Source organism: Phoxinus phoxinus, assembly GCF_949152265.1.
Source record: "Phoxinus phoxinus genome assembly, chromosome: 8".
Taxonomy (NCBI): Eukaryota; Metazoa; Chordata; class Actinopteri; order Cypriniformes; family Leuciscidae; genus Phoxinus; species Phoxinus phoxinus.
The window spans coordinates 9,415,295-9,437,405 of record NC_136883.1 but is presented as its reverse complement, the minus strand read 5'-3'; the positions used below and the strand labels follow the sequence as shown (position 1 = coordinate 9,437,405).

The 22,111-nt window shown below is 37.4% G+C and overlaps 1 protein-coding gene across 1 annotated transcript; it reads left to right on the top strand.

The window, feature by feature from the left end:
* The first annotated feature begins 677 nt into the window (after positions 1 to 677).
* Positions 678 to 21,738, top strand: gnb5b (guanine nucleotide binding protein (G protein), beta 5b). Its single transcript, XM_079621021.1, has 13 exons — positions 678 to 765; positions 6,744 to 6,893; positions 8,831 to 8,942; positions 10,367 to 10,503; positions 10,652 to 10,693; positions 11,619 to 11,695; positions 11,925 to 12,057; positions 15,881 to 16,024; positions 16,361 to 16,452; positions 18,570 to 18,618; positions 19,027 to 19,123; positions 21,064 to 21,230; positions 21,567 to 21,738. Exons 2-13 carry the CDS (start codon positions 6,768 to 6,770, stop codon positions 21,576 to 21,578), a joined length of 1,188 nt encoding a protein of 395 aa, XP_079477147.1. The 5' UTR covers positions 678 to 765; positions 6,744 to 6,767; the 3' UTR covers positions 21,579 to 21,738.
* Positions 21,739 to 22,111: the final 373 nt, after the last annotated feature.

Here is a 22,111-nt window from a genome sequence, read left to right as displayed (position 1 = left end):
TAAAACTTGCATGTTAATTGACCGGTTTAGTCCAAATTTCCTGAAGAGACTTGAGATTCACATTTAAACATTGATCAGCGACATAAACAGAAGCTCAACCAAACCTGCTCGGACAAACCTCACTGGTTCTTGCGGAAGCTCAAACGTACTGCGTAACACACAAGAATGAACCTCATTGGTTCTCACATGTCAAACGAACATGATTGAGCTTCCGTTTACCACAACTGATGTGTGAGTTGATGAAATATGTGAATTAAAGCCTAAATTAAATGTTTTTATCATATAAAGCGATCGAGTCTCTACATAAAATATTGACTAAAACCACTAAATTCATATGGATTTGTTTTACGATCTCTTTATGAACTTTTTGAAGCGTCATAGTGGTAGTTGCAAAGCTGTCAATGGAAGTTTGTGTTCCGAAGAGGAATGAAAGTCTTACACGTTTGGAACGACAAGAAGGAGAGTAATTAATGACAGAATTTTCATTTTTGGATGAAATATCCATTTAAGTTCTAAATGGCTATTTGAAGATCACATAAGTATTTTCACTGCTGTTTTACTGATTAATTGTCAGCTTCAACCAGCTTAAGCAGTACTATTTGTGTCTTTCTCTGACTGGCTACTATTTCTGCTGGTAAAACTTCTCCAGGGTTAAAACCCTAATGCTACTGTAAGGAGCTTATCGCTTGCCTCTCTCAGGCTCAGTCCCTTTCTCCTCCCTCTTAAGACTGCAAGCACACACCTGCCACAAAAATCTTTTGAAAGGTAAGTTTAAATAAATTGATTCTTTGTAACATATAAAGGGAATTTGGAGAATGTTATGAGTGATCTGATGGTGTCTATGCAACAAAAGCATATACATAAGATCACAGTTTATGGCTCTGTTTCGGTAAATAGATTGTGTTAGTGACTTTGACTGTCTCTGATAAAATTTAAGTTTCTGTTCTGTTTCTGTCTATGTATTTATTGATATAAAAGACAGCTGGTATTGCATCAACATTTTACAACACTTGGATGGAACACTGAAACCAATATACTAAACGTTTAATATTTTAAGCTCATTTTGACTGCTGATTTTGTCTTATTTCCATTGCACAAACCATGACAGAAATAAACATTTAAAGACACCATGAAATGGCTTGACAAGCACAGTTTTTTTTTTCGGTGTTGATGCATTACCTATTGAAACAGGACGTTTGGTCGGGTCATGTTGAAGAGTGTGTCTTGTTTATTTTAAAAGTAGTGTTACAGCTATGATTTCCTAATTGCTGTTGCTAGTCAGAGGCAGATTCAAATAGAACCCTAGCATTATTGAATCCATTTTAAAGAGCAATTTATGCCAAAAAGACTCTATATAAGGTGAAATGTCTTAAATTATTGCATTGGACCGCGTGGACTATGTAGGCCTACATAGAATGGCGGGCGCATGCGCAAGGTGATTGTTGATACAGAAGAGTCCACTAGGTGGCTATACGCACAGTTGTGATGTACTGTAGTCAAAGAACAGTGTGGAAAGAGCGATAAAAACAGTACACAAAGCAGCATATTCCTCTATATCATTTTTGTCTTGGTTCTTGTTCTAAACTGCGTTTACTGGCAGATCCGCTACTCTTCTTCTTTTATCCTTCTGACCGAATGTCCTGTAAATGACATGACTCAGTGCTGCCTTCTAATGTCTGGTAGAGTATAAAAAGCAATGGTATTGCACATATGTCCAACTTTTTCATCCACTCTGAGTGTACTTTGAAAACTGTGCGGACATGAATGGGGAGAGTGGAATGCGGAGAATGAAGTATACCCAGGCCTATATAGCACATTTTCTTCCAAGAGTAGGCCTATGGTATTAGAGGGTGAAACATCATCAATATAGAGAGCATTTTAAGGAAGTGCAATATTTTTAGTCAATTTTCCCTGAAGAGAAAAACTGGACATTTTAAATGTGTATACATAGTACGGAGCCTCTACGGGAACATGGTGGTGGAAAAAATATGAGATGGGAGGAAAAATAATAAGTCGCTGCTTTTGCATTTTCTCGCAAAATTTCTCGGGGGAACGCAAACATTTTGCAATCCAAGGCAAAGTTTCTCTGGGGAACGCAAAACATTTGCGAGAATTGACGTGATTGACATGATTTTTTTCATCATGTCCCTTTAGGGGCTCCGTAATACAGGGGCTAAATAGAGACCGGGTAAAAGGTGCATTTGATTTAATTTTTCTCTAAACCACTAGATGGCATAAAAACACTAAACATCCTAAACATTCGTGCACGTGTGGAATTTTAGCTGATTCTTGATGTGATAGCACTAGCAGGCAGCAGCGCAAAGTCGATTCTGTATAATCAAATAGAGGTTATAACCAAATATATTTTGAGACAAAGGTCTTGTTAATAATTTTAAGTTTTAAAGCTAATTAAATAAACCATCCGGAAGAATATAGTATCTTATATGGTATTTGGGGTAAAAAGCACCCCTACTATTGGGGCCAAATAAGGCACACTAATTTACGTGATTTGGTTGACTATTTCATTTGTTGACATGACATAGTTAAATTCAACTGGTCAATATCATTTATTAATTTGGGTGTCCAACTTAGAGATAGCCACCATATTTATAATGTAACCATCACATTTAAAATGTGATATTAATCATAATCATCACATCATCATCATCATCATCAGTCGAGCTGGGCTAGAGGTCGACAAGAGGTTTCCCTCCTTTCGGTTTCTTTTGCCTAGGCGCGGCAAAAAGACAGTTCCATTGTTTCCGGTTCTTTGCTAACTCGCTGATTTCCTTTTCGCTGAGAGTGATCATGCTTTTGTCGATGATGTGGCGTGATATTTGTTCGCGGTACGTTGTTCGTGGTGCCCCGCGCCTGTTTGTTGGTTTGATCTGCGACTCATATAAGATGAAACGTTTGACCGGTTCGTCTTCTGCCATTCAAATGCAGTGGCCTGTGAACTTAAGCTGGATATCGCGTATACAGTAGTTGTGCTTATTGGCACCTGTTGAACCGTTTCATATAAATGTTCATTTGTGATATGATCATTCTTCTGGTCTATACCAAGCATGATGCGGTAACAATTTGTTGCATATGCGTCGAGTCGATTCGCTAGATGTTTAGTGAGGATCCATGTTTCGCAGCCATAAAGCAAGATGGAAATGCAAGCGGCTTTGAAGAGTCGAATCTTGAAGTTGATCTTGATCTTGGGTGCTTTTAAGATGGATTTGAGTTTGTGAAACGCTACCCAAGCTAAACCTATTTGAACATTAACGTCTTTGTTTGTTGACCCTACGTAGGAGCCTAGGTATTTGAAGTCATTTACGATGGCTACCTCTTGGTCATCTATCTTGAGTGCGGGAGAAGGAGTTGCGTCTTCCTGTATGTTCAGGCGCATTTGCTTGGTTTTGGTGATATTTATCTCTAGGCCTACTTGGCGTGCTTTTATTTTGAGTGCGGTGGCTTGTTTTTGTTGTTGCTCTGCGTTTCCTTCAAGTAGGGCGATGTCGTCAGCAAAAGCTAGGTCATTCACTTTGTGACTTAGCATGGAGTTGATGCGCGTAAAGTTCTGTAACTTCCGTCTGTTTCCTTGCCTTTGTGTGTAAGATATCCAAATTCGTTAGCTGATAGTTTTGAGACATAGTCGATGACTATAATGAATAGAAATGGTGCTAAGACATCACCTTGAAGTACACCTGTTGTGATTTTAAATGGCTCGGAGCACTGCCCTTGCAGGTATACTTGGCTTTTCGAGTCATCGTACAACACCCGAATTGCATCAACGATCTTTGCTGGAATGCCGTAGTGTCGGAGAATGGCAAACATCATTTCTCTGTCGATTGAATCGAAGGCCTTCTTGAAGTCGATGAATGTGATGTAAAGTGGGATATCTTGTGCATATGCTCCATCCATTATTCGTCGCAGAATATGAATTTGCTGGATGCAACTGCGGCCTGTTCTGAAGCCTGCTTGGTTCTTTCTGAGCATGATGTCGATGGGCAGACGAATTCGATTTAAGGTCATGCGATTGTACACTTTTGCTGCAATTGATGTCAGGGTGATTCCGCGCCAGTTTGTCATTAGCTGCCGGTTTCCTTTCTTCGGCAGAGGTATGATGAGATTCGATGTCCATTGAATGGGTGCGTGACAGTTTTCATAGACCATTTGACAGATATAGAGCAGCTCGTCGACTATGAAATCGGCGCCGTCTTTGAGCACTTCAGCTGTCATTGCGTAGTCTGGTCCAGACGCTTTGTTGCGCTTTAGGTCTTTGATTGCTTGCTCTATCTCGGATCGATTGAATTGAGCAGTTTTGATATCAGTACAGTCGGGTGATGGAACTGGGTGGACTGTTTGATCTGCGTTTTTGTTTTTGTTGTTTAGCAGTGAATCGAAGTACTCGCGCCAGCCTTTGAGTAGATCGTTTTTATCTTTGGGCATTGATCCATCGAGTTTCTTTACTTTGCTTGGGTCGGCCTTGTTGTCGTCACCTGAGATCTGATTGACGATCTTCCAGGTTTTGCCGTGTTCTCTCTTCTTGTCTGCGTTCTCAAGCACTTCAAGCAGGTGGCCGAGATGCGCTTCTTCGTCATGTGTAAATGCGTCAGACACTTGGTTCTGCAGGCTTTGCCACATCATTTTGTGTGAGGGCAGTCGTGTTCGCTTGTACTTTGCCCTAACTTTGTTGCAGATGTCGAGTAGTGTGAGAGTTTCAGCAGTGACCCAGCTCGCAAACTTTGCTTTGCGCCTCTTTCCAAGTACTTTTTCGCTTGTTTCGCGTAGAGCAGCATCCAGTGCGTCAGCGTGTTGCTGGATCTTGGCAGTTTTACTTGGTAGGGCTTCCATTTCGTCCATTAGCAAGCTGAACCGATTCTTAAGCTCGCAATTGAAAGACTCTTTGATTTCCGGTTCTACTAGTCTTTCCCAGTTGAACTTGCATCGATTGTTGGTTGGTTGTTTTGGTGCTCTTAGGCTCAGTTTGAGGTTTGCGCTCATTACTTTGTGGTCGGAGCCGATGTCGATTGTATTGTAAGCGCGGTAGTTTTTGAGTGATTTCCACCACTTTGTCGAAATCAACATGTGGTCAAGTTGTGACCACTCGCCCTTTGGTGAACAGTTGGTGAGTAGCCGGCTTTTCCTGTTTGGAAAGTGTGTATGCGCTGGTCGAAGGTCTGCTAGTTCGCATAGTTCGAGCATGCGTTCGCCATTGTTAGTTGTTGTGTCGTGCATGCAATGAGGTCCAACTTGCCTATGGTTGGTGTCTTGACTATCCTTACCGATGCGGGCGTTTAAGTCGCCTGCAATGATGGTCAGTGTGTGTGGCGGTTGTTTGGGGGAGATATCTTTGAGATCATTGTAAAAGGCGTCTTTTGGCTGTTTATCATCGCAATCTGTTGGTGCGTAGGCAGATATAATGCACATTCGTGGGTTACCTTCTAGATGTGTGGCGATTATGCGATCTGATTTATACTCGATGTATCGGACCAGTGGAGCTATTCGTTTATTGTAAAGGACGGCTACTCCATGGCAATCGTGTGTTGAGTTCGTATGAGCCAGAGTCCAGCCGTCCGTTCGGCATTTTGTTGTGATCGGCTCTGTTGAGCTGAGTCGATGTTCTTGGATGGTGATGATGTCAATTTTCGTAGAGTTGCAGCCAGCGATGATCTGCTCCAGCTTGTGGCTGATGTTTACATGGCCACGGCGTGGTTTTGAGTCGGCCAGGGTCCGCACGTTGAATGAGGCAACGGTAAATGCCTGGGCGAAGGGTGCTCGTCTACCTGAAGTCGGATCGGGCGCGTGGCGTCGGATAAGTCCGCTTTGGCCACACTCCTTCATAACGGGATCAATCCCAGACTCCAGGTTGTCAGTGCGTGTCGGGTCGGTTCCCGGATCTTTTGGTTTTGCTGTCATGTTTTGCATCCGTTGTAGTTTTTCCCGCAAGCGCAAGCGCAAGTAGGTACGACTGTGCTGGGTTACAAGTCCTCTTGCACAGACGTTGTTTCCATGGTTATACCGCCATGGGTCGGTCAGCAGTTACGTTCACATAGTCCCCATAACCATATTGATCAATGCTCTTCTGGTAGGCTACCCATGTTAGCCCCTGCTGGGTCAGTTTAAGGTCATGACCAGGACTTGTGCGCAATATCATCACAATATAGTAAAATCCTATTTATTGTTACTATAAGGACATTAAATTATGGGATCTCCTTCAAGCAGTGTAAAAAGCTTTCAGAATCTTTTTTTTTTTCATTTAAATTTTCTGTATTTTTAAAAAAAATAACATATTTGAATGAATTTGTTGAACTGATTTGTAAAATACATTTATTTTATTTATTAAGATTTTCCAAAGTTATTGTTTTGAAGACGTATTCATTTAGATATACGCAAAACATATTACTTTTGCTAATTGTATTTTTTTAGCTAATTTAATATTTGTATACTGGGCCCCTTTTGTGTGATGTACATATATTATTTTTAAATAAAACAATCAACTTTTATAATTTCTCTTCACAAAATATTTTATTTCATCGATGTTCAGTAAAAATATATTTTTAATGGGAGTAGTGAAAAGAAGATTTTCCTTTAGCCCCTGATGTAACCTGTATAAGTTTAATTTAGCAGCTTTCATTAGTAGAATATATTGACGACCTCAAACATGGTTTCAGAAAAGTGTGGTCTGTCAGTGTGTGTCTGGCTTTTGATTATTGTGAATACATGTTTTTTCATGCCCTTCCTCATGTGTACAGGTCCAGCCTCAACCAGACGCAAAGATGTGTGACCAGACATTTTTGGCCATCACGTTTGGCCCGTGTGATAACTGCACTCAGAACAAACCTCTGATGAATATTTATCTGAAGAATGAGCCCATCAACTACTGCTCGCTGTGTGTGGAGCTGGTATGTTATCACACACTTCAGCTGCTCCAGGATCAGTTCAACAACACAATGCTTATTTTAATACTTTAGTCTCTTAGAACATGATTTCTGCATGCTACACCCACACTGTAAACTTATTTATTCTGTTGCATGACTTATAATCAGCCATCATTGTTAAAATAAAATAACTGAAAAGATTCAGACTGACATTACATATGAGGTAAAATAAAATAGAAAAAATACTCATATCACTTTATGCCACACACAGTCCTAAACACTTTATGGAACTCAGCAACAATTTTAAGTAGACGACCAAACACATCTTAACATCCCAACAGTTAGTAAACATGACACCAACAACAATAATATAAATGAAAATGGGAGGAGGGTAAAATGGGACTGAGGGTGTTTTCACACTTGAGTCCTATTTTAAAGAACCGAACTCAGACTCCTTTAAGTGGATCAAGAGGTGAAAGTGGAAAAGGACCCTGTTCTCTTTATGTTCACACTGCTATGTCCCTGAAATAGGACTCAGATCCTTTTTGGTCCACCTATATGTGGTCTCAGACTTCTTTGTGTTTATGTTGCATTCGTACCATTAGTATGAATGTGAACCGTATTCAGACCACCTCCCGAAATGGTCTCGGTTCAGTTCGGTTCGCTTTTAATGGGTCTGAGATCATTTAAAGTGTTCACATATGGGCCAAAAATCATGTGAACCGCGCTCAGCCCCCTGAAACGGAGCAAGTGTGAAAACACCCTGAAACACATACCCATTTTTCCCACAGTCAGACCTATTTAAATAATATAAAAATCCACAAATCCAACACACCTGCTATGCTTTTTGTATTGACTTAAAAATCATTGATTGTGTTAATAAGGTAAAACTGTATCAAGATGCATTACTTCTGGTGAAATATGTCAATTTGTTCTTCTAGATGTAGCAGGTTTATTTAATGTTTATGCTCTTATTAATCTTTACCTTTTATCGGAACTGTTTTTTGTCAGTTGATAATACTGATCTGTGGATTTTATGTTTATTTTTATGGAGTATTTTTTTAAATGAGAGATTTGTGAAGAGTAGTTAGTTAAATGCTGGGTTGTGACCCTAGTTTGGGTCAAATATGGATGAACCCAGCCGTTGGGTTAAAATTTGAATTACATTTTTAACCCAACATTTTACTTTGTCCATTAAAACAACCCAGCATTTTTTGAGAATTTTTTGGTAACATTGTTTTGGTAACATACTGTAGAAGGTAAATCTCGAAGCAAACATGTATTTATTGCTTCAGCATATTTGTTTGATCTAAGATTAATTTTTATTGTGTTATAGCCTATTGTCATTTGGAATTCTTAGAAACTGTTACACTGTGATTTTCACTGTGATACTTTTGTCTTGTTGATTCAATGGTTCAGAGTATTTGTTTCGCAGAGGTGAAGGATACTGCAAAACACATTCTCATGTCATCACTTACACATAACACGTGTGTAAAGTGCTTTATCTAGAGCTCTCTGAAAACACACAAGCTCTGAGAGAACAGCAATGTTATTTAGACCACCAACACCAACATGCATTTGTGTCGTATTACAAAAGTAACCAAAAAACAATTAAAATAGGCTACAAATACCAGCACAAACGCACTCAGTCAGAACTTACATAAATGACAACTGACGATTTAAATGTGAAATTACTTTGATGGAAGAAAAATCTTACAACGTGATTCAGAAACATACATTTTCTGACTGAGTAAAACGATAAATCAGATATAAATGTGATCTCGGGCTTCAGTCAGTGAGCTCCAGAAATAAATGTGATGCTGATGGTGGTGATGTGTCACGTGACGTTTGCGCCAACGTCAGAGCATCATCAGCTGTGCAGACTGTGCAGTATCAGTCTCGGCTCATGATAAAGAGCATATTTTCTGACCCATCCGTCATCCATCTGTGTTTTATTAAAGATGGCCTGCCAGGCACTTGCGAAGGGCGAAACCATTAATACACTGAAAGCGGAATCTGAGTCTTTGAAAGCCAAACTAGAGGAGGAGAGAGCCAAACTACACGACGTCGAGCGTGAGTAAAACACTCAGTGGTTGTGTGTCAAAACCTAGCGAGCTGCCTAGCTAGACTGCACTCATGGACATCACAGGTAATGCGCGAGATGCCAAACCATGCCTTACAGGCAGCTCGATTAGGTCGTGTAAGAGATACATTTCTTCGATGTCTTCTATAGCGATCAAAACATTACGTAACATGCATGAAATCAATTGGACACTTTTAATATTATGAGGCCCAGGATAAGTCAAGATTTAGATTTAAGTTTAACCTTTAGATTTTAATTACATTTAGGTATATAAATAGGCTATATTAAACATTTAGAATAATTTAGTATTGTTTAAAAAAAATTTGGAACTGCTGTCCAGTCATTTATAGAAGTTTGTGACAAAATTTACAGCAAAGTCATGAAATTCTTAATTCGAGGAAGGTTAAGAACTTGTAACCAAATGAAAACGATATAGATTCAAAGCACATGGGGGTAGTTTCTAATACATATTTTATGAAATAAACTAGTATGCAATGCCATATTAAAGGGACCGTGGACTGCATTACATTTTAAAAATATATATATTTTATGATGTTTCCTGAGGTGCACTTATTTTTGCAACTAATATTGTCTAATTTGGAAATTAAAGTAAATTTTCTATCCTGATATTAGCCCTCTGATTTAATGCTTTGTTGGACATTTTGAACTGGAAATCTCTCTGTCCCCCCTTGAAATTAACATCCTGGATTTAGTCCTCCCTGAGACCCCCCTGAGACCTCCCAGGGCATTATTAGCATCATGCTCTGCCAGTTGAACTACAGGGATACTCAATAGTAAATGATCCCCATGTTTGCCCAAGCATTTTTCCGAGCATGGGGATTCCACTATTGTATGATCCAACATTGCAAGAAAGTCTGGTTATATCTGTATTTGTGATTTGTGTTAAGACAAAATGGCCTGCACTGATTTACTGCAATATTCTGAATGTAATATTTTCTATTATAAAATGTGTCAGCAAAAATGTCACACTGTAACAAATTTTACAGTAGCATGGCCTGTATTTGTAAAATTGCAGTATGATGTTGTGTTCTGTGAGCTAATTTATGCAGTTTATTTCACAGCAGATTAAAAGCAGGAATTAAGATGCAGATTTACAGCACCACCGATTACCAACAAGTAGTACACATGTAATTTAATCGTGCTGCAATGTATGCTGTAATAGTAAAATATCACAGTTGCAATGGAGGATTATATTGTTTACTTATAGTATACGGTTGTAAATGTAATTGTATTGTTAAATAAATAAATAAAAACTGTCAATTTGGTACAGTCATGATATATCTGTCCAAATATGAGCTGATCATACATCTTCCTGATGCTGAGATGTGTTTTCAGTTCTGGTTCAGTTTCAAGTTCTCCAGGTGTTCATGCAGATTTGTCTTTCTGACTGCAGTGCATCAGGTGGCGGAGAAGATGGAAGCTCTGGGGCAGTTTGTCATGAAAACCCGGAGAACTTTAAAAGGACATGGAAATAAAGTGCTGTGCATGGACTGGTGCCGGGACAAGAGAAGAATCGTCAGCTCCTCTCAGGTAACAGGACGTATCATCACTGTTTCTAACCACTGCCGTCATAGATAGACACTAAAAAGTTAAGAAGCTGAAATAGATCAGTTATACACAATCTTTATTATATTAAAAATGTATAGGTCTTTACTGACATGTTGAATCTCTCCTATAGGATGGAAAAGTCATTGTGTGGGATGCATATACAACCAATAAGGTAAATCTTTCTATCTGTGTCAAACGGTTTTCTAGACGGATGTTTTGCAGTGCAACGGCGATTTAAAATAATAATCTGCATGTTTTACAGTTGTAATGCACTAATGGAAACCCAGAGTATTAGTGACAAACTAATCCGGCAGCCACATAAACACACACATTAACACATCAGCCATGCAGAATGTTTTCTTCTGTGTACAGGACAATTTAAATAATCAGACATGTGTGTGTATGTGTGTTTTAATAACCTGCATTCTCATAGCATGTTTGTGTGTATGAGTGTGGTGAATGTGGTGCCGGTCCTTATGTCTATGTTATATTTCAGCATAGAAATACATTCTTAGACAGGTACTGAACATAATATTTTCTAGCTAACCCTTATAATTAATTTACAGTTTAAATGTTGCAGGTTTATGTAATAATCAAAGTATTTATTATAATATACCGTACTTTAGATAACATAAAAAATAAATGTCAGAAAAATATTAGTTATGCTATTGGTTATAAATAGGATGTTGTATTTACACCGTCAGTGTTCAATTTCTGTTGCGACATTCAGATGGTAGGGTCAAAATTTGGCAATAGCAACATGAAAGCATGGATCCATCCTGCCTTGTATCAACGGCTCAGGCTGCTGCTGGTGGTGTAATGATGTTGGGGATATTTTCTTGGCACACTTTGGGCCCCTACTAGTGCCAGTTGAGTTTTGCCACAGCCTACCTGAATATTGTCGCTGACCATGTCCATTTCTTTATAGCTGGCTAGCAGGATAACACGCCATGTCACAGAGCTCAGATCATCTCAAACTGGTTTCTTGAACATTACAATGGGTTCACTATATTCAAGTGGCAGATTAATGCATCCTCAATTTTTTGTCTTGGTCAGATTTGTAATGATTTTTTTGTGATGTGTTGTGTACTGTGCAGGAGCATGCGGTCACCATGCCCTGCACCTGGGTCATGGCCTGTGCTTATGCCCCCTCTGGCTGTGCTGTGGCTTGTGGGTAAGTCATGAGAGTTTCATGAGTGTAATAATTATCAACTCTGATCTTAACTGAGAATTTATTGTATACTGTATTATATGAGAGTCCTAAACAGAGCCCTGTCTTAAGGTAATAATTAATAGTGCATCTCTGAGATTGTAATGAAATTCATATATCTAGTCAAAATACAACTTATTATTTGCTGTGCATTTGTGCAAAGTGGTCTAATCTTTCTTTGTCTTTCATTCAGTGGTTTGGATAATAAATGCTCCGTCTATCCACTCTCTTTGGATAAAAACGAGAACTTGTCATCTAAGAAGAAATCTGTGGCCATGCACACCAATTATCTGTCTTCCTGCAGCTTCACCAACTCTGATATGCAGGTGAGAGAGTATGTGTGTGTGTGTGTGTGTGTGTGTGTGTGTGTGTGTGTGTGTGTGTGTGTGTGTGTGTGTGTGTGTGTGTGTGTGTGTGTGTGTGTGTGTACAGGGTTGCTAATGCTTGAGAAGGCTTAGATTTAGAAAAACCCTCGCAAATATAGGATAACATGTCGAAAACCAACTTGTGAGGAAATTTGAAGTGTACCTCACTATTTTTACAACTAGTTTAACAGATATCACGATTACTATTGCAACTATACAGTGTGTGTGTGAGCGTTAACCAAAATGAAATATTTTTTAATAACGTTTTTTATTTTTAAGATTATTTTCTACGGAAAATATAAAACTAAAAACTATAATAGTATCTTAATGATACTAAAAGAATACACACACACACACACACACACACACACACACACACACACACACACACACACACACACACACACACACATGTATATATATATATATATATATATATATATATATATATATCAGTATATCATACGTATGTACATATCAGTATATGATATGTATGCATGTATGTACTAGACAGCTCAATAATGGTATTTGGACCCATACCTGGTCAGAACTTAACATCATCTATGTAGGAAATATACAACATAAATTTATTCTATTTATAGTGAGTGCTGTGTTCAGTACTAATGCATTGATTTTAGTGCTAAACAGACCGTTTCTGCATTGACATCAGACACTGTGTGATGTTCCAGTGACATTTTATCTGCTGGGATCAGTACAGCTGAGTGTAGACACTGCAGTGCGCTGTGTGTGGAGATGGTCAAAATATATTAATTTATAGTTTATTAATTCAGTGTGTCTGTGGCAGTGATGAATCCATAATGATTCGGCTGATATTTATAGAACACACACACACGTTACTCATAGCAAATATCACAGCAGTCCCCTGAAGTTCCCCTGACGGGATTTATGCTTTAAAAATAACCTTGTTATACAAAACAAGTTGTTTTTTTTTTATTGAATGCAAATATGTGTGCCTTTTCAGCAGTGTTGGTCAAGTTACTTGGAAATAGTAATTAGTTACTGATTACTGATTACTTCTCCAAGAAAGTAATCCAGTTACTTTACTGATTACTTATTTTCAAAAGTAATTAGTTACTTTACTAGTTACTTTACTTCAAAAACATGATGCACAACCTGAATATGCTATAAAAGCAGACCTTTCAGCCTAATTCTATTCTTTCTGCATATTCCATCATCTAAAATTGAATCAAATTAAACATTCTCTTTTTTAAAACTTGTTTAATTAGTTTCAATATTTTAACTTTATGCACATTGCATCAACCAAAAATTTAATTAAATGCAACAGTCTCAGACTTGAAGAAAAATGTTGAACATTTAACCAATTTCAGCAGAGTCCACCATATTTTAACGAAATACACAAAGTCCTTCTTCTGTTAACTTATATTTCTGCATATTCCAGCATATAAAATGCAAATATTTTTTTGTAAAATCCTCTATTCGATTAGATTCAAATAAAATACAGCAATAAACTAATTAAAATGAAAGTCTCTCATGACTGTATTCCAAATTATTAACAGTTACGTCTTTTAACATTAAAGAGCAGATTCGTTTTGTTTTTGTAAATCGTCAGACATGTTTTTACCATTTCATGGAGTTTTCCTTTGTAGAAAGCCTTTCTTTAAAGTGAATTTCGTTTTGTATAAATTGTATCTTAATTTTAATAAATATTGCATCAACCAATTGCATGTATTTAATAAATAAAAAGCAAATATAGCAGACAATATAATAACCGTGCATTGAGGCGGCAGCGCGCCGCGTTCACTTGCATTGCATTGTTAAAAGCCTTTCTTTAAAGTGAATTTCGTTTTGTATAAATTCAATTATTTTTGTATCTTATTTTAATAAATGTTTCATCAACCATTTGCATGTATTTAACAAATACAAGGCAAATATAGCAGACAATAACCGTGACATGGAAGAGCCGGCGTGCCGCGTTCACTTTCACTTTCATTGTTAACTAGAGCGCGCACCTCATAAATGAATGAAACTCAGCGTAGGCCGATGTCTCATGATACATTAGCATTAAATATCTTTGCTGCATCCTTTCTAGAACAGACAAGGGCTTTCTCGCGGCTCGCATCAGCATTTACGGATGATGAGTTTTGTGATGCGGTTGCGGATGAAATAAATAATACCCCATTCGCGCAGCTCTATCGATAACAACATTGAACACTAGGCTACACAAATAGTATTTTTTTATTTTTATTTAGGCGATTAATTTTCCATAGTTACATAGGAGGTGTCGGATCCAATAAAAAGGTTCTGTATCCAACGTCGGGCGTGTTCCGGCTCAAATTAAGCCACGACTCACGAGACAATCTAACGAAACAACATCACAGTAACGCAGTAACGCTGCCTCCTTACGGGAAAGTAACAGTAATCTAATTACTGTTTTTGCAATTGTAATCCCTTACTTTACTCGTTACTTGAAAAAAGTAATGGGATTACAGTAACGCGTTACTTCTAACGCGTTACTGCCCATCACTGCTTTTCAGTATGAATCCTGTGTATTGGTCTGTTCTGTGAGTGTAACAGTCATTAAAAAAAAAAAAAATCTCTACAGTTTCCTGACTGGGTTTGTGTTTGTCATGAGTGTGTTTTGAGAAAGGGGTCGGGGTTTTCTCTCTCTGCTCCATCACATCACAGATTGTTCCTCTTTCTTGATATTGTTCCTGTCAGTGACAATAAAGATTGAAAAAGATGAAGTGAAAGATTTAGTTTTGTCAAGGCAGGGGATTCAATACATCTATTAATAGAGCATGGAAAGTGAAAATTCTGTGGTCCAGATTTAATGTTTGATCTGTACGTCAGCATCGGGGAATAACATTATAATCTCTTTTATGGTAGAGAGGACTGCTTACATGTACAAAAGTTACCGTGAAAGACTTGTTTGATATAATGTAAACACAGCTTTTGTGTCTGTATCAGCGTTTCCATAGCTACTGGCCCTGATAATTTACAAATACATACTGCTTGCTCCATTTCTGTTAATAACAGACTGTTAGTCGACTAACAGCAGATAGAGATTATGAATCGGCGATCTATTGATATTCCTGCAGTTCCCGGATCATGTGAAATGTAGAATTTGTTGTCGAATTTGAACCACTGAATTTGAGGAAGCAAATTTGTTAAGCGAAATAAAATGGTTCGAAAATTGGCTGTCGAATATTATAGGTTGTATTTTTAAACAGGATGAATATTTTGTAAGTGAAATCTGAAAGGTGAACATGGATTATTGAATTTTGAATAATGAAAATGTGTGTGAAATGTTTTGAATTGAAGTATTCACAGCTTAAAAATTCAACCATGTTGAATTTCAGCCCATAAAAATGCAAGCCCTAAAAATACAACGCATTAAAATGCAAGCACGTTTAATGCAATGCATATTTTGTTCAATTAGTCCAATTCATTTTTGTTTCAAAAACATTTGGCATTACTTTACTTCCATAGTATTGCTGGATGTGTTTGTGGTAATGAGCTAATGATCAATGCCTCCACTAGAGGGTGATACATGGGTTAAAACATTTTCTCAGTGAATTTTCTCAGTCTTCTAGGTCAATGTAAAATGTCTGCACAAATTTAAAGTGATTTGTAAAAACAAAGGTTCTTTATTGGCATCCTATTGGAACCTTTCTATTGCACAAACGTTTCTTTACCGTGGAAAAAAAGGTTTTTAAAACGTTAAAAATAATTAATTTCATAGTTCTTCATTGCTGCAAAACCCCCCTTTTGGAACCTTTATGTGTGTGTGTGTGTGTTTCAGATTCTGACATCAAGTGGTGATGGGACATGTGCATTATGGGATGTTGAGAGTGGGCAGCTGCTGCAGAGTTTCCATGGTCACTCAGCTGATGTTCTCACATTGGACCTCGCCCCCTCTGAGACAGGAAACACATTTGTATCAGGGGTCAGATCCTCAAAATATCCTCTCCACAATCATATACTCACACATTTGACACGCACACATCCCAACCTCACTCTGTAACACGTGTGAGATTACTATCAATACAGCTGAATCAGCTAAATACTCATTTCATTTTATAAAGGTGAAAGAAAGCACTGGATTAAAAAAAGTCATTACTCATGTTGATTGATTTGACCTTTTAGGATGTTGTTCAGTAACAATGTCAGTTTGGGTTATGTGCAGCTATTTTTAGGACATCATTCTCCTGAGATTCACCCTGTTGTGTGCGAGTGTTGTTCCGCAGGTCTCTAAAGTGCTGTGTGTGTGTGTGTGTTTCAGGGCTGTGATAAGAAGGCGAATGTGTGGGACATGCGCTCGGGACAGAATGTGCAGTCCTTTGAGACCCATGAGTCTGACATCAACAGTGTGAAGTGAGTGAGCCACAGCCTGGCATTTGCTGATAATGAAGCTACGTTCACACCAGAGTTGAATGTTGCCCAAATCCAATTATTTTCCCTCACTGCATGACATTGTGAACATCAAAAATGTAAACATTTTCACAATCTGACTTCAGTGTAAACAGTCAGGTTGGAGTCCACATGATTTTTGTCAATCTAGTGACATGCAGAGAGAGAGAGAGAGAGAGAGAGAGAGAGAGATACTTTGACTTTAACAATCACTTTATTCTAATAAATATATATCTTCTTTTTTTTCTTCCTCTCTTTTCTTTCTCTTCTTTTCCTTTAACATTAACATCACATACAAATAATAAAAATAATAATAATAATAATTCATTAATTAAGAAAGACACATTAAAAAAAAATCCATTGTAATCAACATCACAAATACAATGGTTCACACCCCATTTATATTTAAAAGTTTCAAGGTCAGAGAGAGAGAGAGAGAGAGAGAGAGAGAGAGAGAGAGAGAGAGAGAGAGAGAGAGAGAGAAGAGTATTACTGCATAAGTCTACCTCAGTCCTTTGTCTTTAGACACACTATGTGGACATCCAACAATTGTTCAACATTTTATTGTAATACCGTTGGCACCAGTTGGTCCTCCTTCTGCTGCTATAACAGCTTCCACTCATCTGGGAAGGATTTCCACTAGACGTTGCATCATGCCTGTAAGGGATTTGCTCATACTCAAGAGTATTAGTGAGGTCAGGTGCTGATGTTGGAGGATGAGGCTCAGTTGCCATTTTAATTCATACCAACGTGTTCATCTGAGTTCAGGTCTGGGTTATGTGCAGGCCAGTTCTTCCAGATCAGTTTCAGTAAAGCATTTCTGGTAACACCTTACAATAGTTTTTTGTCAATAACAGTGAATATAAAAAGTCTACACACCCCTGTTAAAACAGCTGGTTTTTGTAATGTAAAAAAGGAAACAAATATAAACCATATTAGAACTTTTGCACGTTTAACCTAAAAATGACAACCAATTCAATGCCACTGAAAAGCAAAAAGTGTCACATTTCACCTCCCATGCCGGAAACGCAGGTTCGAATCCCGCTCGGAGCAGTGCTTTTGTAATTGGGTATGTGGCTGTGTTCAGAAAGAAATAATCATCAAGCTCATGTGAAATAGTACACACCTGTCTTCAGGCGATTTATTTACATCACAAAAACCCCCTAGCTGTTTTAACAAGGGTGTGTAGACTTTTTAAATCCACTACATTAACATAAACTGACCATGAATAATACTTCTAAAGCATTTATTAATCTTAGTGAATGATCATTTCAACATTTACATCATTAAAAGCAAAAGTTGTATCTGTTATTATTTAATGGACTTGAGCTAACATGAACTAAAAATGAACAGTTGACTTTTGATTTACTAACTTTACTAATAAATAAATGGGACCTTATTGTATAGTATTACTGAATTTTTAAATCGAGCTCCCTTGTTGAGGACATGTCAGCTGACCAATGTCATACTGGAGCACAATATGTTCCAATTGTAATTAAAATGCTTATATTGGGAGAGGATATGCCTATGTGATTTTATGTACCTTGTTCGAAGCTGAAATAGCCAAACCTGTTTATTGAAAAGGAATGTACATCATTTTTGCCATGGATGGAAAGTACAGGTGAAACTCGAAAAATTAGAATATCGTGCAAAAGTTCATTTATTTCAGTAATTCAACTTAAAAGGTGAAATTAATATATAGACTTATTACATGCAAAGTGATATATTTCAAGCTTTTATTTGTTATAATTTTGATGATTATGGCTTATAGCTCATGAAAACCCCAAATTCAAAATTCGAATATTGTGAAATGGTTTTCATAGCTGTAAGCCATAATCATCAAAATTATAACAAATAAAGGCTTGAAATATCTCCCTATGCATGTAATGAGTCTATATAATATTAGTTTCACCTTTTAAGTTGAATCACTGCAATAAATAATAAAATGGTAAAATGTCATGTGACCACACAAACAGATCAGATCTTAACAGAGAGTTGGAATTGGCACTGTGAACGTAACCATAGTTATGTCTATATGTTTGAAGTTTCTATGGAAATTTTAACCTTATATCTGAATGCAGGTATTACCCCAGCGGCGATGCCTTTGCATCTGGATCTGATGATGCTACGGTAAGTTTTTCCACATTACAACACACCAGTTACCCCATATTATTTCAAAACTGTCAATATGCTTCTCAAAGATTACAAAGGATTGCCAATAGAGTCACAATCAATAATGTAAAACCTGTTGGCCTGATTAATACTTCCCTTCAAAAACACTTACACCCTCTTGAGTTAATGATGTTTTGATCACTTGATGATCTTTTAATAGTGTTGAAATGATGAAATTAGGTTTAGTTAGCTCAGTTGGCTGATTATGTGTGAGAGTATATTAGAATTGTGTGTATTTAGTTTAATGTTGTTAATGTTTATTCCTGGTCAAGGTCCATGCAACATGTCTTTGTCTTCAAATCACCCAATGATCAATGAAATGCGATATGTCAAACTCTGTGAGTCCATACTGAGCTCTTGTTTCAGTGTCGTCTGTTTGACTTGCGAGCTGACCGTGAAGTGGCCATTTATTCCAAAGAAAGCATCATTTTTGGAGCCTCTAGTGTGGACTTTTCCCTCAGTGGTAAGAAAGTAGACTTAGACCCTTCAAGCAGAGTGATGAAAATATATATAAATAAATGTAATCATTTGTCAAATACAGTATTAGCATGTCTTTCGAATTTTCTTTTCTCTCTCCATTGAACATAAAAGGAGACATTCAGATGAATGTCCCATGTGTTCTTTTCCATACAATGAAAGTAAATGTGTACTTCACCATAAAAAATAAGCCACAGAAGTATCATAAATGTGCTCTTTGATATATTCCATATCTGTGCCTTGTGTGGTGGTGACTGACCAAAACTGAATAATTATTCAATGAAAATCTTTACATCTCAATCTTTACAACTCTCAAATCTCATTTGCAGAGGTGTACGTTTAAATATGATGCGTTAAAGGGATAGTTCACACAAAAATTAAAGTTTTGTCATCATTTATGCACCAATCCAAACCTGTATGCCTTTCTTTCTTTTGTGTTCCAAGTCAATGGGATACCATATTGTTTTGGACCCCATTGAATAACAAAAACAGTTCCTCAAAATATCTGTTCCACAGAAAAAAATCATAAAGGAAGTAAACTATCCGGTTAAAATCAGACATTTTTGAGTCAGATTTTTCAGTGTTTCACCATTGATGTCAAACATGATGTTGTCAGGGTGTGTGCAGGCAGAAGGCTCCAATACAAAAGTGTTTACTTACAAATATAACTCTAGTGATACATACAGGCAGGATACACACACAAATTACGACATAGAACAGATGAGGACTGACTGAACTGAGGGAACTAAATACACAGATGATAACGAGACAACAGCTGAAGTCCATGATGACGATGATGACTGGCAGGTGCGGGTAATTGTGAGGGAGGTGCAGGTGTAGGCCAAGGAGGATGCTGGGAACTGTAGTGTAGACATGAACTAACACAAGACAGTGAGGAAGATGACTAAGTGGTGACAACTAGGTGGTGACTGTGACAGATGTGACATGTTTGGCGCAACATAATTTTATTTTTGAGAATGAGATTTGAAAGCTATAATATGTCACCAGAATACTTATGTAGGGCATATACTTATCTTATACATTTATGGTACTTTTTGTGCTTTTTTAAAGCTAGAAATTGCATTTATTTTCAGAGAGCAACCATTCTCCTTTTATGATTCATGAAAGAAAGTCATGCTGGTTTGAAACAGCATGAGGGTGAGTAAATGATGACAGAAGTTTCGTTTCTTATTTTGGTTCACAGGCCACATGGTTAATACTGACAGATATCTGCTGTAATTAAACCCAGGGTTAAAGGAATCAGATGACAGAACAGGCAAATGTCACAGCTGTGACGCCCACGCTTACCATGATAGCATATATCACTAGTGAGTGGCCTGTGGAAGTTATATTGCTAAAGATTAGTGTTATTGATAAAATACTAGGCATACTGGATATGTTTCACTAGATAGTTTTCAGTGCTGCTGACACTTGGTCATAAATGAAGACTTGACTATGACAATTTTGTCATCATTTACTCATTTTCATGTTCCAAACCTGTATTTCTTTCTTCCGTGGAACCCAAAAGGAGAAGTTTAGCCAAATCTATTTTTCCATCCAATGAAAGGGGATGGACAGTGACAGACACATTTCACTGAATTACTGGCAAAATTCCCTGTGTTGTAGCTTTCAAATAACAAACAAGATTGATTAAAAGAAGATTACACCTATCTGTGGTCTCAGACAAGTTAAACATCCATTTATACTGAACAACATTATACTAAATACATGAAAGACAGCTATAATTGAATTCTTTTCATAAGTGATTCATTTTGATCAACACTGTCGGTTTCCTGTTTATTACTGTGAAGCTGCTATGAATCAATCTGTATTGTATAAAGCACTATATGAACAAATGTGACTGGACTTGACTTCATAATACTATACCAAACAATAATCTTATCCATCTTTCACTCTTTTCCACAGGGCGATTGCTGTTTGCTGGACACAATGACTATACCATTAACGTATGGGATGTCCTGAAAGGTACCAGAGTGGCAATTCTCTTTGGCCATGAAAACCGGGTCAGCACTGTCAGAGTGTCCCCAGATGGTACCGCGTTCTGCTCGGGATCATGGGATAACACTTTGCGGGTGAGTGTCCGCTTCAGATATAGGGAAAGTGACTTTCTTTGGTTTTGCCCTTTACTGGCATCAGGTAAAGGGACCGGCAGTGGTTATAGGTGTTTCACGTCATTCTGTTGGGTCTGTCCCCAGAGAGGAACAGGGGAATTACGCAACGTTGGTCATAGGTTTCTTTTTTGTGGTCTGTACTCTTTTTGTCCATAATAAGAAGTAAAGATAAGAAACTTCTTTGTTCCTGTTTTGTGAATTCGCATACGTTGTGACTGAGGTTCATCTTGGTTTGTATTTTGAATAAATGAACTCTTTTATACCCTCTTTTAATTCCGTCTCATTTCTTTGTTGCAGATCTGGGCTTGAGGAGTTGTCCCGTAGAAGAGAAGAGATATTTGTACTTCTGCTTCTCAATATCACAGCACACAGTGGGACTGTAGGGATTCTTATCTAGATGTCCTGACTTTTCTATTATCTTAGCACAATTAAATGTCTCTCTTTCTTGGCTTCTCACCAAAATATATACATTAATAATATATAAAATACACAATTTGAAAAGGATCGCTGTTCAAGTATTAGTTTGTAAAATATTTTTTTTTATATTAAAAACCTAAGTATATAATTAACCTAATATAATTAACCATACTTTTGTAGGTATATATTTTATGGTAATGATTTGAACAGAGTTGATTTCAGTGCTTGTGCATCTGGCTTATCAAACAGGTATATATCTAGAAATCTGAAATGTATTTATAATATATATATATATATATATATATATATATATATATTAATGAATGAGTTTTGCTTGCACTAATGTAAAAATGTAGACAAGTGTTTAATGTAGCCATAAGTGTTTTTCATCTCAAGTGTAATATAGTTGAACAAATCAGCAATTG

Coding starts and splice junctions, on each gene's coding strand:
- gnb5b (XM_079621021.1), top strand. CDS start 6,768: ATGTGTGACCAGACATTTTTGGCCATCACGTTTGGCCCGTGTGATAAC. Junction 11,696..11,924: donor GGCTGTGCTGTGGCTTGTGG/GTAAGTCATGAG, acceptor TCTTTCATTCAG/TGGTTTGGATAATAAATGCT. Junction 12,058..15,880: donor TCACCAACTCTGATATGCAG/GTGAGAGAGTAT, acceptor TGTGTGTTTCAG/ATTCTGACATCAAGTGGTGA.